This window comes from Epinephelus moara, chromosome 21 (assembly GCF_006386435.1).
Source record: "Epinephelus moara isolate mb chromosome 21, YSFRI_EMoa_1.0, whole genome shotgun sequence".
NCBI classification, from domain to species: Eukaryota; Metazoa; Chordata; class Actinopteri; order Perciformes; family Serranidae; genus Epinephelus; species Epinephelus moara.
Window position 1 is genome coordinate 5,886,767 of NC_065526.1, and position 16,977 is coordinate 5,903,743.

At 41.8% G+C, this 16,977-nt stretch overlaps 2 protein-coding genes across 2 annotated transcripts in view; both read left to right on the forward strand.

Moving 5' to 3' along the window:
* Positions 1-8,954, forward strand: part of cacna1eb (calcium channel, voltage-dependent, R type, alpha 1E subunit b) — an 89,380-nt gene extending 80,426 nt beyond the window's left edge. The window contains exons 40-48 of the mRNA XM_050074936.1: positions 265-370; positions 1,070-1,177; positions 1,263-1,363; positions 2,406-2,512; positions 2,597-2,696; positions 4,951-5,055; positions 5,470-5,602; positions 5,800-5,963; positions 7,194-8,954. Coding sequence (XP_049930893.1) covers positions 265-370; positions 1,070-1,177; positions 1,263-1,363; positions 2,406-2,512; positions 2,597-2,696; positions 4,951-5,055; positions 5,470-5,602; positions 5,800-5,963; positions 7,194-7,706 — 1,437 coding nt within the window. The 3' untranslated portion in view covers positions 7,707-8,954. The remainder of the gene's footprint in view (positions 1-264; positions 371-1,069; positions 1,178-1,262; positions 1,364-2,405; positions 2,513-2,596; positions 2,697-4,950; positions 5,056-5,469; positions 5,603-5,799; positions 5,964-7,193) is intronic.
* A 1,993-nt stretch (positions 8,955-10,947) lies between these two features.
* Positions 10,948-16,711, forward strand: LOC126382863 (RING finger protein 11-like). The gene is made up of 3 exons (XM_050032964.1): positions 10,948-11,600; positions 12,468-12,637; positions 14,337-16,711. Exons 1-3 carry the CDS (start codon positions 11,478-11,480, stop codon positions 14,506-14,508), a joined length of 465 nt encoding a protein of 154 aa, XP_049888921.1. The 5' UTR covers positions 10,948-11,477; the 3' UTR covers positions 14,509-16,711.
* The last annotated feature ends 266 nt before the right edge of the window (positions 16,712-16,977 follow it).

Genomic DNA, 16,977 nt, shown 5'->3' on the forward strand with positions numbered 1-16,977 from the left:
GCTGCACCAGTTGGGATTTAGGGTATTGTATTTAGGGTAAATTCAAGGACACATACCAACAAACAGACTATTTTGAAGTCAAGGTTAAAAAACTAAAGGATGTGGTTGAAGTAGCCAAAAACAGATTATCTCCGGTGTTGTTACTATTATTCGATTTAAGAAAATGTATAAAGACTTAATCATTTTTGTGCAGTATTTTGTACTGAAAGTGTAAACTGAAGAAGTAACTGAGTGAATTAATCTCCGTCCCTTGTTGTCTCTCAGAGGTTGGTGTTGATGAACATGCCTGTGGATGAGGACATGACCGTCCACTTCACCTCCACCTTGATGTCACTCATCCGCACAGCTTTGGACATCAAAATAGCCAGAGGTCAGAGTCACTCATTGGCATGTTGTCACTGTGAGATGGCATCTAGGGCTTTGACTAACAATTATTTATCGTTATTAGTTTATCGTTATTATCGTTTATTTGCAGATATCATTTATTTGCAGATTATTTTATGACCTAAAATAGTGACAAAACCCAAGACACAACTCACTTCATTTAGAGTGAACAAATAAGTTTATTATATGGTGCACAATAATGTCATATTGTGAAGACCCCATCATGAAGTAGTCATATTTAGGGGGGTAGTGATGCCATGGTAAGTACAGGAATATTCCCCCCTCTGAGGTCTAGACACTGGTGGTGTTGGTGGTGAATTGGTGAAGAGATTGCCTGGAGATCTGGATGTTGGGGTGTGGAGCAGGACCGATGAGTTCAGGGAGGAACCTTGAGTGCTGGATGTGATGAGGAAGTGAATGGGATGGAGGAGGGACAATCTGTTCGAGCAGAAATGACAACTGACAGCAGCAGAAAGGAGAACAATTTTAAAGTTTACAGTGATTATATGATTTGTTTAAGGAGGTTGTGGCAGTAGAAGCTGGAGTGGGAGAGAGATCTATGAATGAATGACAACATAAAGACTTCTTCACTGAGCTTCACTAAATTGCTTGTTCTGTCCGATCAACAGTTGTTAAGGACATTAAAATAACATATTCTGTGGCTGATTGTGGACGTGTCTCACAGGTGGGGAGGACCGCATCGCTCTGGACAGTGAACTGCAAAAAGAGATCAGTATCATCTGGCCTTATCTGCCCCAGAAGACCTTGGACCTACTGGTACCTATCAACAAAGGTCTGGCTTCAACTATGCAGGAAATACTCAATGTAACGCTGAGAGACAAGCAGTCACGGTTAATGTAGCGTGTCTGCCCTCACAGATACGGACATGACAGTGGGGAAGATCTACGCCTCCATGATGATAATGGACTACTTCAAACAGAACAAAGCCAAGAAGCTCAGGCAACAACTTGAAGCTCAGGTCAGCTCTGCATACTGTTATTATGCACTTAATTAAACATTGAACAGAATTATTAAAGCACAACTTTTGCTTTTGCTTCCATTTTTCACAGATTTGTGCAAACAAAAGACTTCATTTTCTTAAATTTTGTGCATTAATTTTAAAATCTGTCAGTGAGTACTTCTCATCTCCAGTGTAGTTTTCATGAATTTGGCAGTACATCCAACCTGCCTCACAACCGCAGACCACACCAACTCATGACCTCCACGTCCAGCTTTTTCACCTGACAGCTGATGCAACAGTTGGTTTAACCAACCAAAGAATTTCTGCACAAACCATCAGAAACCATCTCAGGGAAGCTCATGTGCCTGCTCGTTGTCTTCACAGGGTCTTGACATGACAGCAGTGCATCGTCATAACCGATTTGAGTGGGCAACTGCCGATTCTATTCACAGATGCATCCCATTTGACCAAAAAACACATGCTCGTAGCCATGTGAAATGTCTTAATAAATGTATTTATCACCTGTCAGGTAGATGGATTATCTTGAAAAAGGGAGATGTGCACATAAACACGGATTTTAACAAATTTGTGCAGGACATGTGAGAGAAATAAGTCTTTCCAGTGCACAGAAAAAGTTTTAGATCTTTTAGTTTGACTCATGAAAAATGGGAGCCAATAAGTGTTCAGATGTCCTTCATTTATCACATGGGACCTGTAATAACAGTGCTGTAGAAAACATTTAAATTTGATTATTAGCATCGAGACAGAAAACAAGCTCTGAATCATTAGCTATGATACTACATTACTTTTATGATGTTGGGAAAAATGAGGAAAATCAAGAATCAAGATTCTTCCCGGTCTGCCATATTTTTTTATCACCCATCGTTACCAAATAGAACTATGCACATACAGGGAGGTCTTAATTGTCCTGTCTTTGGCTTGTAGATTATTCAGTCTTCTTTTACCTTTCAGTTTCTTACATTTGGACCAGAACAACATGAAATTGAAATGAAGCTGAAATGACCTCTGACTTGTTGTGTTTCTGTTTCCCTCATTTCAGAAGAGCGCCTTAATGTTCAAGCGTCTGGACGCCTCTACGCTCCCCGAGGACATTCTTGCCAACACCCAGACACTGCCCATGATGGCCCACAGCGCTGGCTCAGCCCTGTGAGTCTGTGCATGCGTGAAACTTTGTCACATTTGCGTCTTTATTTATATGTGTGTTTACTGTTTCTCTCTGTCACAACACAGGACCAGAGGGGGCTTTGTGGCTTTGAGTCCCATCTCACCTCAGGAGCTGTTTTTGCAGCCGATTAGCTCCGACGCTGAGGCGAGTCAGCCGCAGAATCTGGTAAGAAGGAGGACCGACATGAGCATACAGCCATTAATACCACAACCATGTCTTAGAGCGATGGTTATTAACCTTTTTAACTAAGCATTGTTGAGTCGTCACAGGCTGTAGAGACAGAGCGCAATTAAGTCCCGCCCACACTGGATGGGAAAACAATTCATCGCTCTGTATTGATTTTGTATTACGTGGAGGGGCCTCCTTGTCACTTACATCTGCGAGAGAACAATGGAAAAATGTCTAAAAGCTGCAGTGTGGTGGGATGTACCACAGACAGTGCAAAGAACCCAGAATTAACTTTTTATTAACTGCTGAACCGAAGAAGTGAGTCTTTAGGAAGACAAAAGAGGGTACAGAGGAATGAGGAAGACTGCAGGATCCTGACTCTCATGAGTTACAGTTGTTAATCTGGCCAGACAAACTTTAGAAGTTGAAGCCACAAAAGCAATGCACGGCCTGTTTTTGAGCACTTTTTAGATTAAATGATGATCGCACCTCCTAATGTAATAAAATAGTTGCAAATATTAAAATATTTTACTTCTGGCCATTCAGTGGGATCATTTTTCAAGATAAGCTCGGTAAGGAGAAGGGACAGGGACGTGTTAAAATAATCCTTTGACATGCTGGATTCTAATATTTTTAGCTAGCTACAGGCATTTTATTACTGTGTCAGCCCTTGGTAGCATATTATGGCGCTGAATGTTTCCCCCCAGTGTGTGTGTTTTTCAGAGTGTGACACGTTGCGCTCTGTCTCTATGGGTAGGGTTTGTGGACAGTTTAAATGAAACAGCAATTTTCCATTTTTAGAGGTCAAACTCAAAAAGTAGAAAGTCTGATATATTTTTGTTCCACTTTCTTTGAACAAAAAAATATTCACTGTTATTCATTTCACAACTCTTTAAGTGCAACACATATCTGCGATGTCACAAAGTGCACGTCATTTGACACCCATAACACACATCACACTCATCCCTATTCTATGGACGATTTTTTTTTAAATTAGAAAAACACACTGCAGATATGAAAACAGCCTGAACAAGAGGATGACAATCTGATGTCAGATTTTAATATCCAAAATATTCCCATTTCTCTTTCTCAGTGCCCCACACTCACACACACTTCCACGCATTACACAGATGCTGTTGTCGACAGATCATCAGCGTACAAATGCATTCAGTGCAACAGCGACATGATTCTGCTCCTTTATCAGCCAATCCATCATGGTTAAGTATTCAGCCCTGATTCAGGATGATAGCAGTCTGCTGTGGGTGAGGGCTCATTACTGATATAAAGGGCAGCTTGCACCAGTTATTTAGCCAACATCACACAGTCATAGACAAACTCTCTGAACTTCCTCATCTGATAAAACATGAACGAGTGCCAGTTTACAGTTCAGGCTTACATAAAAAACAATGGATGTGTGTGTTTTGGCACCCGTCATATATCGCTGATGTGTGTTACACTTTAGAGTTATCTTGTCCTCCATATCAGGGTTCTGGACACTCAGGTTTGGAGCCACCATCTTAAGAGCACAGATATTCACTCTGAACATTTTCCACACGCAACTTTTATTTAACCTTTTAACCCCACAAAAATGACAAACTTTTTTTTTTTTTATTAATGATGGCGTTGCTGTGACTTCTCCCCGTGCCTTGCCGAGCACGGCATCGCTGCTCTCTGTGTTCCTGTCTCTTAGTCCTGTGGAGGTTGGAATAGCAAAGGCAGACTGTCACACTTGTTGTTTTGCTGTGTCTATACTGTCTGGTTTTACTGGTCCACATCGCTTGCTAGTTGAATGATATGAAATGATTCTGAAAATACGCACATATTAGTGTTTGTTCTTGCAGAGGAATGTGTTCGGCCCCGAGACAGATGTCGTCTGGCTCTGTTTGTGTAGCTATGAAGACCTGATCGACCGTGCATGACTGAATGTACTTCTGAGCTGAAATATGGACTCCATTTTTCCCTGTGAACTGTTCTGTTTATTGTCTACTCTCGCCCGTCTTCTCCACTGTTCTGATTCCTCCCTGGAGTCAGTTTTCCTGTTGCTGGTTGTCCGTTTTTGGCTGGAATGGCTTCTGATTGGATGGCGATGGCGATGGCGATGTCTATGATAGATGGCCTTCAGTGATGAAATGGCTTGTGCGCCCTCCTTTCACTCGAACTGGACCTCCGTGTATATAGAGGCGGTCCTGGCGGGGACGAGCCTGATTGGTGTCTCTCCTTGCCCTCCTCTCTTGTTTTTGTACTCACCTAGGTGGGCGAGTGCAGTGGGGGGATTGAAGCCCCTCAGGAGCTTCCACTAGGGAGGGGTCTGTGTGTGCGGGCCTCTTCCATGCCCCGTCTGGCTGTAGAGTCGCAGGTACACATATCTTCTATGACACGGCGTCTGTGCTGGATCTTGAGGACGTCAGTGGCTGCATGGGTTCTAATGCCAAAGTGCCTTGCTCCTTATGTGATGCTGAGACATTTAAATCAGTTTGGCTTGTTTTTTGTTACTTTGGGAGTCTGATAAAGGCGAGAATTGGTAAAACGGGATGTGATGTTTGAGCTTTTCATCTCCAGGATAGAGGAAACTAAACGTAACCAGCCTATTAGGATGCACCATTTTTTGCACTGACTAAAGCATGTTTATAAAAAGCTCTGCAATGGTCCACTTGTTTCTGAATTAAATAATCAGATTGTAATTACAGCATGTTTAATGTTTTCTTTGTGTACGTACCTTGTGTTTGCATGTTTGTCTGCTTTGTTTGTGTGTGTTTTCACATACAAGCAGACGGAGGCTGCTGGCGGCTCCATGAAGCGCTCAGTCTCCACTATTGCGGATCAGCGGGCCAACGGGATTTGGCAGGAGGAGAAAAGTCCTGAGCGGGTTTATCGACCTCGACACAAAAGCTACAAAGCTGCTGGTTAGTCCGTCTCACCTGTTAACATCCCATCAGCTTTGATGCATACAATATTAAGCATTTATTTTATGTTTTCCCACCATTTGCACACAGTGGTGTAAATATACAGAAAAGGTCAAATTCACCCACTTTAGTCATCTCATTTTCTCTTTATCTGTCATTGTATGTTGTCTCTCCTCTCCTGAATGTCTTCCTTCTAGTTTCCCGGTCAGAGCATTGGCAGCAGGGTGACAGGGAGCGTGGCCGGTCCAAGGAGCGCTGTCACCTCCTCTCTCCAGACACGTCTCGTTGCAACTCAGAGGAAAGAAGTTTGCACCCCTCACGGTCCTCTAGTGTAGAGAGAGAGCATCCCCAAGATAAACAGGTGGGTCAGAAAAGCTCACTTTACAACTAAATGATTCAGGGACTTGGACGGCAGCAAAGCAGGGTCAAAAATTAACCAGTGAGAAAATTTCACCTATTGCTAAACTGCTGGAATGCCCCTTTAAATATTGAAAGAGACAGGTCACGCCAAAATCAAAAATACTATTTTTTCCTCCTACCTGTGGTGCTGTTTGTCAGTCTAGATTATTTTGGTGTGAGTTTCTGAGTGTTGGAGATATCGGCTATAGAGATGTCTGCCTCTTCTCTCAAATATAATGGAACCAGATGGCACTCAGCTTGTGGTGCTCAAAGCACCAAAAAATACATTTGAAAATATCAATGTCTCTTTCCAGAAATCATGACCCGGTTACTCAAGATAATCCACAGACCTTGTTGTGAGCAGTTTCATGTAGGAACTATTTTCTTTCTTCCTAACTACACTCAGCAACCGAATAACCACTGGCGGACTTTGCGAGCGCGTTCCCGGGAAGTCTGGGAGTGCTGAGGGCTGTCAAAATCCACAATTCATCCATTCCACAAGGGGCCTCTAGTGGACTCTCTGCAGACACCCAGAGAGTCAGCTTGGGGTGCAGACTTCACTGATTTAATAACCCACAAGTGAAGTCTACTTCACTGGGTGTTGGCTTAAGTGGGCGCTGTTCATCAACTTATATGAAATATGTATTGATATGACAGCAGCAATAGTTGACCGTTTCCACGGCAAAGTGTAAAACAGTCTCGAGGGCTGTCTGTCAGCCACTTGCAGTCTTTACGCTCGCAGACTTATGTGATGACAGTGAATACGTCAAACTATGTACAACTGAAGTCTGCGAGGGCTCAGTCTGCAAGTCCAGAGAGTGGACATTTTGATTCAGCCTTACAGTCACGAGCCTCTCGTCCATGAATAAATGCACACTTTCTTCTGTGTGGTGATACAGTTGGTGGGTGTAGTTAGGTAGAAAGAAAATGCCTCCTACATGAAGCTGCTAACAACAAGGTCTGTGGATTTTCTTGAGTAACTGTGGCATGATTTCTGGAAAGAGACATTGCTGTTGAGTTTTAAGTGTAGGTTTTTGCCACTTTGAGCACCACAAACTGAGTGCTCTCTGTGGCTAGAGTGATAGATAACACTACTGGTAAGAGGAGAAATGTGTGTTTTTGATTTTGGGTTAACAAGATGTCCTGGAAAACACAAGCAATAAAGCCACTGTTTTTTCTATTTTGTCTGTAGGGCAACAGCTCAGACAGTCCAGTACCCTCCACCTCAGAGTCCAGCACCCCCAGCGGCCGACGACCCATGTCACAGACCCCAACCCGCTCTCGCCCTCACATCTCCTACTCCCCGCTACACCCCTCCGTCGGCGAGGACGAGGATGAGCAAGGCAGCCCAGAGACCATGAGGCGAGGCAAGCCCAACTGGGAAACCCAAGAGGGGGGCACAGGCGAGAGGCGAAGCGAGGCGGGCCGTCACCCGTCCCCACCTCGACGCTACCCCTCCGAGCCGTTCCTTGCCTCCCAAGAGGGCGACCACAGCCCAGACCCCTCCGGCCCAATGGAGACGTTGACCTTCGAGGCGGCTGTGGCCTGCAGCCTGGGACGCTCAAACACCATCAGCACGGCCCGCCCGCGCTTGCGGACTGGCTGGCAGGTCCCCAACGGACACTTTCGGAAGCGCCTGGCGCAGACGACCTCTGCTGCGGGCTGTGATCCTCTCAGCGACACAGAGGAGGACGACAGGTGCTAGGGACAGGCGGGAGGAGGGGGGATCCCAGAGAGGTGTTAGAGGACTCTGTACGACAGTGTACAGAGTGAATGTTAATGTGACTCTTTTTGCATCAGTGCTTCGAGGCCATGAGCCCTCTGGATGTTTGATCAAATGTGAACCCAAAACGAAAAGAACAATACTTCCTGAAACTGTAGTTGCCAATTCACACAGAACACTGACAATAACTAAGGTCTATTTCCTGACTTGTACTTGATGATAGAGAGTAATAATACATCTCAAATAGTTGCGGGATGCAGAAGATAAATGAATGGATCAAATTATGTCATTTGTGTCAGTAGGTATTTTCATTTCTGAAGATGTTTCTAAATGATTCAGTGTTGCTCTTAACAGTACTTATCTGTGGGGTGTGTGAATATGTAACTACATTTTCTTATAAATTAATTGTTTTGTAAATACATTGTGATCATCACACCATCGCCATTTATTAGACCAGATCAATACAACAAGCCATGACGAAGAGGCGATCTGATACTTTACCAGACAATGTGGATACTAATAAGTAACACTCAATAATGCTGGATTTTTTTACAGTGTGAATGAATGTGCAGGGGAAAAAACTGCCTGATTTCCCCCGTCATTTTACTTTTTTGGTATTAATAAGTTGTGAGATATGAATACAGTTATAGAATAACATAGAAAAGATGCTTATTTGTTATTTCACCCTGCGTTATTGTTACATCATGCCTCGAACAAACCTCAAACCTTTAAAATTATCCTTCAGAGGAGTCTGTTACTTTTATTTTTACCAGTCTACACCCTTTAAATGAGACTTTCCCAACAAATATATTTAACATTTGATTTTGAGAAATTGTTGGGTGTGTAATTTTACCATGAACTGATATGAAAAAAATTATCTTTCATCTTTTTTTCACCTTTTACTTCCTTGTGAATATTGTATGAACCATTGCAGACGATGACTGTAGAAACACTGTAGACACCCCATGACGCATTTGCTTCACAAATTAACATTACTCTATTACTTACTAATAATGTACAGAGAAATTATGCTGTTTGTAACATTTAGAGAGAAAAAAATAACAGTAAACAGTATCAGCTGACGAGCTTTAAAGGTAAAGGAATCTTTGGAAATGTTCATTTTAAGGTTTGTGTTTTTGTTTTATTTGCCTGAAGAAGGCCGATTCTGTGAAACTCACTTAACCAAAAACATGGAGATTTGTATCATAAGTTCCTGGAATGCAAATACTTTGTGGGTTTTTATGTGTACAATAGCTGTATATACAAATAAAGGTGTCCTCAAGTTGCCACTGTTATTGGATGTCTTTTTATTTATTTTTTTAATATAATACAAGTTGGTCTGATAGTGGGTTTGGTTGTAGATATTCTCTCTTTATGCATCTTTCTCATTACCAGACACACATATTTTCTGTATATATTACGCACCAGAAAGTGTGACTTTACTGGTGCATACAGAGGGTAGTGAACCACACTATCCTGGAGGGTGGTTTACAAAAGTTAAGTGACTAAAATGTATCTCCATGTCACATTTATTATAACAATAGTGCTAAATAAAAGGCTGAAGTTACTTTTGCAGCTCATGTGACAAGGAAAAAAAGGCATGACAAAAGGAAGCAGGAAACAAGAATAGTTTTAGTTCCACATGCCTGTGGTTCACAGGCGTTTTTACCTATTGCACCTCAGACTTCTACATCCGCATAGGAAAGTGCAACCTGTACTTTTGACTTGTCATAGTGGGAAAACATTAATGGCTACTCCCTTTTATTCAAGTGTCCCAGTAAACCAGGACAGTGTGACAGTGAGGCAGCATGCAACAACAGCAGGACCCTGAAAGTGAAGCAGCACCTTTTTGAAATTGCACCTTTATCGTTCAATTAATCATTCATGTATCTGGGTGACCAGTGTAGCTCCACAGACTTCAACCTTTGCAGAGCTCTAATCAGCCAGAATACGTAAGAACACCTGTGTGGCTGTGCATGACCTTAAATGTAAATTTAAGAGTTTATCTAATCGGACTGATTTCTTTTGTAAACATTTGCTGGTGGCACAGTGGTGCAGTGGTTAGCATGCTCACATGTTGTCCCTGGTCAGCACGGGCCTTCTCTGCTTTCCCCCACAGTCCAAAGACATGCAGGATAATGGTGACTCTAAATTGGCCGTAGGTGTGATAGGTTGTCGGTCTCTACGTGTCAGCCCTGTGATAGTCTGGCGACCTGTCCAGGGTGTCCCCCGCCTCTTGCCCAATGTCAGCTGGGATTGGCCCCAACAGAATAAGCAGTTACAAAAATGAATGAAACATAAAACATAAAATTTACAGTAACATCAATCTTTGGGGCTTTGCATTGAAAATACAACAACCTCTCAGACAGATTTAATTTTTACTTGCATTGGTGAAAAAGTACAAAATCTGACTTAAAATTAACTGAAATATTACAGTTGAAGAAAAGATTTTTTTTAAAGCATGAAATAAAAGCATTAATAGAGTATATTTTACACAGGATTACCTAAAACTTAGGGACATAATTAATTCTGCTGGGAGTGCAAGTCACATATATCAGGAGCACAGAAGGTAAACTATAGAGAACTAGTTTATCAAAATTAAATATGGGCCATCATTCAAAGACGAATCAGTCGAAGGTGCAGTTGTATTTTTAAGTGCTCATTTGATTGTACCACAGGCCATACGCTGATGTATTACTTACCATAAAACACATTTTTGATTTTTAAATGTATACCTTGGACCTTTTAGGGCATAGCCTACATAAATTGTACGGTAATAACCAAGTTAAATTAAAATGTACATCTTCAATAAATAGATTTTGGTATCAATATTAAGTTATACATAAAATGCTTTATTTATATATGATGATGGAGGATTTGTGGGGAGAGTCATTCAAATGGCCAATAGTGGGGCAACAAGATTTTCATTTTTGTGCTGTTACAACAAAACTGGTTACTCTACCAATTTATTCCTCCCATCAGTGTGTGGGTTTCTGCATCATCACTCTGCACATGCTTAAATCATATCCAAGTATTTTTAATTTTACAGTAAATTGACTTTGTTCTCATGGGGGCGTCTTCCCACATCTTACCCATTACAATGTTCTCTATCATTATTTTGTATTTATTATTTTCATGATTAAAAGGGGCGGGACTTAGGCTCCTCGTAGAATGACGTTGGGGAAATCATCCAATCACCGCGCAGAATCACACCCGGACGTCATATCCAACGGACCGATAACATGTCGTCCGGTTGAAGAAAGAGCTAGCAAGGAAGCAAACTGTTTAATGTTACTCACGAAGTTAAAAGGAGGAAATGTCGCTGCAGTCCAGCACTCAGGCCGCTTAGTTTAACAGCCACAGCTGCTGCTGAAGTAGATAGTTTGTAGAAATTGTGATTCTCAGAAAGGAATGAGCGATTCTTATCAAGGAAGTCGTCCAGCTGGCTAGCGAAAAAGTAGCTAGCTAGGCTAGCTGCTAGCTGTCGTTAGCAAGGGAGTTCTTTGTTTTGTTTTTCAGGTGGAGGTCCGGTTAAACATGAAGAGAAACTAGCGTGGACATTTGCTTTAACATTCAACGTTAATGTAGGAGTTTTACAATCATGCACATGGTGTCTTTAGCAGTGTGTAGTTGAACTGTAAATTAATGGTTTCTGGGATATTAGACAAAACTAACATTAGCCACCGAGAGCAACTTTAGCAACAAAGATCAGATTTTCTGCGTCGGCCAGGAGAGGACTGGAGACACGAAGATATGGGCAACTGTCTCAAGTCTCCGACATCGGACGACATTTCTCTGCTTCATGACTCCCAGTCAGACAGGGCGAGTTTCGGAGATGGGACAGACCCTGACCTGGAGCCACCTCCGCCGTACCAGGTGAGAGACTGCTGACACTCACTTCCCAGGGATTATTAGATAAAGAAAAGCTAAGTGTCTGCCACACGTAGGACAAATGGTTGTGAAAATAAACCAAAATGTACGTATGCAGTGGGCAATGTTATGAAAATATGCATGTATCACGTTTTTCATGTCTGTGGCCTTTTTCTAAGTCAGAATAATATATAATACCTGAGTAAACAAACAGGATTTGGAGTCATTATCAGGTCTATTACCAAGCAGTTTTGCATGTACAAGGAATTTGCTATGAAGTGTGGTGCATAACATATTAAGTATTGCAAAAATCAAGACACAAATATAGAATAGAAGAACATTACAAATATGTGCAACATCTGAATCACAACCAAAGAAGTGTATAGTCTTTAGAAGTTGAAAATATGTTCAGAAATGTGCAAAATATTGTCCAAGGAACATGCAAAGGAGGAGCGGGGTAAGTGTCCATGTCACTAGGAGTCCCGGGCCTTGTTGATGAGGCCAGCTGCAGATGAGAAACTGTTTTTGTCATGTGAGGTCATGGTCCTGATGGGCTGCAGCCTCCTGTCAGAGGAGAGTGGGTCAGAGAGTTTGTGTCCAGGGTGGAAGGGTTCGCTGGCGATCTTTCCTGCCCACCTCAGGGTCCTGGAGGCGCACAAGTCCGGGCAAGATGGCAGTTTGCGGCCACTCACTTTCTCGGCAGAGCAAATGGACTGGCCTGTCAAGAATGTCCAGACCAGACAGCTGCTTTATTTTTCAGTTTATCCCCGTACAGAGCCTCACCAGTCAGACCACTTTGTACAGACAAAGTGAGCTGATACAGGAGGATAAATGTTTTTGTTTCATGTCGGTGTGTCTTTTGTCTGTTACCAGGAGCAGGCTCACATGCCCATGTACCATCCCACGCCTAGTCAGGCCCGTCTGGCCACCCAGCTGACAGAGGAGGAGCAGATCCGCATAGCTCAGCGCATCGGCCTCATTCAACACCTCCCTAAGGGTGTTTATGATGGAGGGCAAGACGGCTCAGAGAAGAAGATCAGAGAGTGAGCATTTTGTATTTTTGTGATGTTAACACGGAGGCAGGATGCAGGTCAATACCGCTGAGCGATATTAACTAATGCAGCCATATTTTTTGTGTTCAATATCCTTAGTGGGACACTTTTTAAATGTGGCTAATATTTAATCTCAAAAAAGGATGTTATTCCATTAAAAATGTCTGATTTGGGGCTGTATAAATAAACTTAATTTCAGAGTTAGTTATGTAGAAGCATTGCCAACCATTAGCTAGTTTTAGCTTCTAAATGTGAGGATTTTTCTATTTAATATAATTTAAAATTAAATGTCTTTAGATTTCAGACTGTTTGTCGAACAACAAACCATTTTAAGACATCACCTTAGGCCCTGGGAAACAGGTACAGTAACCTTTGTACTGTTTTCAAACACTTTATAGGCTAAACAAAAAAATACGAGTCTTAAAAGTGCTATTGTACAATATGTATATTATAATTTCCACTGATATAAAATCATATAAAACAGAGAAAATCCACAAATTCTCAGATTTCAGAAGCTGAAACCAGAGAACATTGACATTGTTGTTTGATGAATTAAGTTAAATGATGAGTTGACTATTGCCAATATTTTTTTTGTCACTCAACTACATTACTTCATGAATCATTTCAGTTCTACGTAACTGTAATGAATCCCTAAAGACCAGCAAGAGGCAGCAGGAAAGTTATATAAAGATATCACTATAATCTAAAGCCTCGTTCCCACCAAGCAGCCTGGTTCAGTGTTCTGCCCATTCTGTACCATTTTTTCTGCACCCCTCTGTTGAGGTTCTGATCTGATACTAAAAGATGGAGCTAGAAACACTGGTCACAGAGAATTGTTACTCTTGCTCTACACGACTCAATGCACAAACCTGCTATTTTGAAATATACCATCGACTGGGACAGAGACTGTAAACCAGGCATGTCTAAAGTCCAGCCCGGGGGCCAATCATGGCCTGTGAGCACATTTTAAACAGCCTGCAGCTTGTCTTTTAGACTCTATGTTGTCCGCCACACAATATTGGTTAATCAAGCAAGATCACTTTGCATTTATTCTGCTAACCTCACAGTGGCGAGACCAGAAACCGTTTGTAGACATGCACAAGTAGGAACGAAGCAGACAGAGTCAGTGTGTTGTCATAAACAAACAGGAAACAAGCAAACAAACGGTTAACTAACCGCAGACATTTCCAGGTAGCGGATGTGACCACAGCAAAGCAGTTTAAAGTCGACAGCGAGGGCTGCTGCTTTCAGGAGTGGTGGAAAGTTGAGTACTTTCTCAGTGGAAGATGAAACAGTTGTATTTGTCTCTTAATAACCTTTATGAGTGAGAAAACAGCTGCCCCCTGGTATTTTCACATTTTCCAATCTGGCCCTTTGGACACTCCTGCTTTAAACACTTTAGCCTGTTCTTTTTTGTTCTGAAAATGCTGTTGTTCCATGGACAATCAGCGAGGTGCAGACATTCCTCTGCACCCGCCCGTGAAGGGGATACACAGTGAGAGCTGGATGGAGCAGTGTTACCATCCCGTAAGAACCCCGCCTGCATTTAAGAGTACTGTCTGCCGTGGAAACGCAAAACAGATCTATGGTTTAGGTGCATGTCTGCCTGGGTTACACATTTGTAGCCTCACATTACAATAACAACTTTAAACTGGTTTGTATTCAAGCTCTTTATTTCAACTGTTTTCAGATGTGTGATCTGTATGCTGGACTTTGTATACGGGGACCCCATCCGGTTCCTCCCATGTATGCACATCTACCACATGGACTGTATAGACGACTGGCTGATGAGATCTTTCACCTGCCCCTCCTGCATGGAGCCCGTGGATGCTGCCCTGCTCTCCACCTACGAGACCAACTAATTTTTCACCCCTCCACCCCCCCAAGCTTAGCTCAAACACAGCCCCTCCAGCCCCAAACACACACACAAACCCAACAGCTACCCTCTTATAGAGTGAGAGGAGCTTAAAATAAATGTGTTGGCTGTTTTCTTGCACTTTGAAACATTCAAAATGTACTCACCTAGCGTTGGCCTTTCATGCCCCCAGGTCTAAGTAATGAGCTGGTCTTAAACAGTAGTTACACAAGTCAGTACGAAACTGTTTCCAGGCGACCCTGCACGATTGTGTGTTGTGTGTGTTTGTCATGCTGATGGCGAGCACGTAGGGTGTGTGTGTGAGAGCTGCTAGGGCTGTTTGATGACAGTGCATTTCCACTTGAGCCGGCCTCAGTGGTGTTTCTCCCCAACTGATCCCAGTTCACCTTCATTCCCAGTTAGTCTTCAGTAAATTCAATTAGGTTGACAGATTATTGACCAAAATGCTACGAGGTGTTGCCAGAAATCTGTTTAAGTTTCCTGTGGCTACAGTAAAACATCCTCAACATACTGATCTCCTGATCCCACATTAAAATGACCCTACACTCACTGGAGGTATGGGGATATACAGCTGAAGTTTACACTGTTGGTGTTAGATACTAAAGACGTCACTCCCCAGTTTGTCAGGATTACAAAAAAATTATGCACACAACTAACAGAAATCACCCAAAGTTTATAAGTACACAATGTACACCTACAGGGGATCAAGGCAACATGATATTCGGCCACTCCAAATGGCCAGACTTTAAAGAAAGTGCTTTGAGCTGAAGGGAAAACGATGTTTAACGTGAATGTTTCACCGGGCGGTGTGTTAAAGTAGCTGGCAGCCAATGTAAAGGGCTCATTTGTGCATGGGCAGGTGGATCAGTCCGACAAAAATTAGAAATGCTTGCACACACTTTTCATCTGATCCAGAGATTTGCACTTTACTTATAGGACAGTATCTAAACAATATATTAATATATGTACCTTATAACCTTGCACTATCAATACTTCATTCCTTTATTTCCTGAGATGCAAAAGTTACATAGCTGAAAGGGTATTTTCAAAGCTATCAGTAGTCACTTATCACGTTGAAGTAAGCCTGAAGATGTATTTCATGAAATCTGTGATTCAGTAGTGTGAGCCTCCGCTTCGTTCTGCTTGACTTTTGATTCTTGTGTGGGGTTTTTTGTGTACGCGATGGGACAGAGGATTGCTCCAGTTTAAAGGGGAAGTTTGACATTTTGGAAAATGTGCTTATTCACTTTTGTATTTAGAGTTAAATGCAAAGATGTCAACGATTCTGTGCATTGGTAAGGAGCTGGAGCTAGGAAGCGATTAGCTTAGCTTAGCATATAGATTGTTAGTGGCGGAAAACTGCTCCGACGCTCAGACATACACCTATGAGCACCTGTGTAGTTCTGTAATTTGTGGTTTTTCGGGGATTTAAATGTGTGACAACAAATTGAAAAGCATGCAAAAGTACAGATTAATCAAACAAGATATATCCTGCTTATATTATGAGCTGTAGAGGTGCTGATAGGAACATTTTTGAACTTTGGTCAGAGCCAGGCTAGCTTGTTCCCCCAGCATCCAGTCTTTATGCTTAGCTAAGATTAATGCCCCCTTCATTTAGCTTCATATTTGATGTACAGACATGAGACAGATATCAGACTGATCATTTCTTGGCAAGAAAGCGAATTAACACATTCATCAAAATGTCTAACAGTTCCTTTAAGACAGAAAAAAGGCTAAATTTGATTCATTTTTTATTTTTCTCACAGTGTAATTGTTTGTTGTTTATTTCCATTCACTGGATCAGTAGTTACAGAAATTTCCTTTTTTTATTTGTGGCATTGTGTGGCGTCTTTTCTCTGTTACCTGTTTTATCTTCTACCTTCACATTTTTTTGTTATATTTGTGTAAAATCCACTTTGTATTTAGGATAGTATAACTTCTACACTGGTTCAAGCCTGACTGTGCAAACCTCTGTCCCAAATGAATTTCAGAGTGTGAGGGACTTCTTTTATGGTGTGATTAGTTACAACTGAGATTAAGTTTTCCATCGAGCTTTTCCTTTGCTGTGTTTTTCATTTTAAGTTTATTCAGAAAATTAATATTTCCTGTAATCTTGTTTTATTTCTTTCTTTTTGGAAGGCTAAAATGCTGTCATGTAAAAAAAATAAAAATAAAGAGGAAAAAATATTTCTTACTGGGTTTTTTTCTCATTTAAAAAATCTGTTTGCATCGGCGAGGCAAACTTGACTGAATGCACGCAATGATTACCAAAAGGAGAGATTACAGAACACACAGTTGCAAAATATTCCTTTAAGCCTTTCATTAATGCAATCCCAAAATCTGGCAGTGTATTGGAAAACGTGACTACATAATCAGGGTTCTCTGTTTGACTGATGTAGCAAGCGAGCCCGAGCCATATTAATAATGTTTGATGCTTTGTTTCCTCGGCTTGCAT

Bases quoted from the DNA above. Each gene is read 5' to 3' on its own strand.
- LOC126382863 (XM_050032964.1), top strand. From the start codon at position 11,478: ATGGGCAACTGTCTCAAGTCTCCGACATCGGACGACATTTCTCTGCTT. The intron at 11,601-12,467 runs GTGAGAGACTGC...GTCTGTTACCAG, and splicing joins AGCCACCTCCGCCGTACCAG to GAGCAGGCTCACATGCCCAT. The intron at 12,638-14,336 runs GTGAGCATTTTG...AACTGTTTTCAG, and splicing joins TCAGAGAAGAAGATCAGAGA to ATGTGTGATCTGTATGCTGG.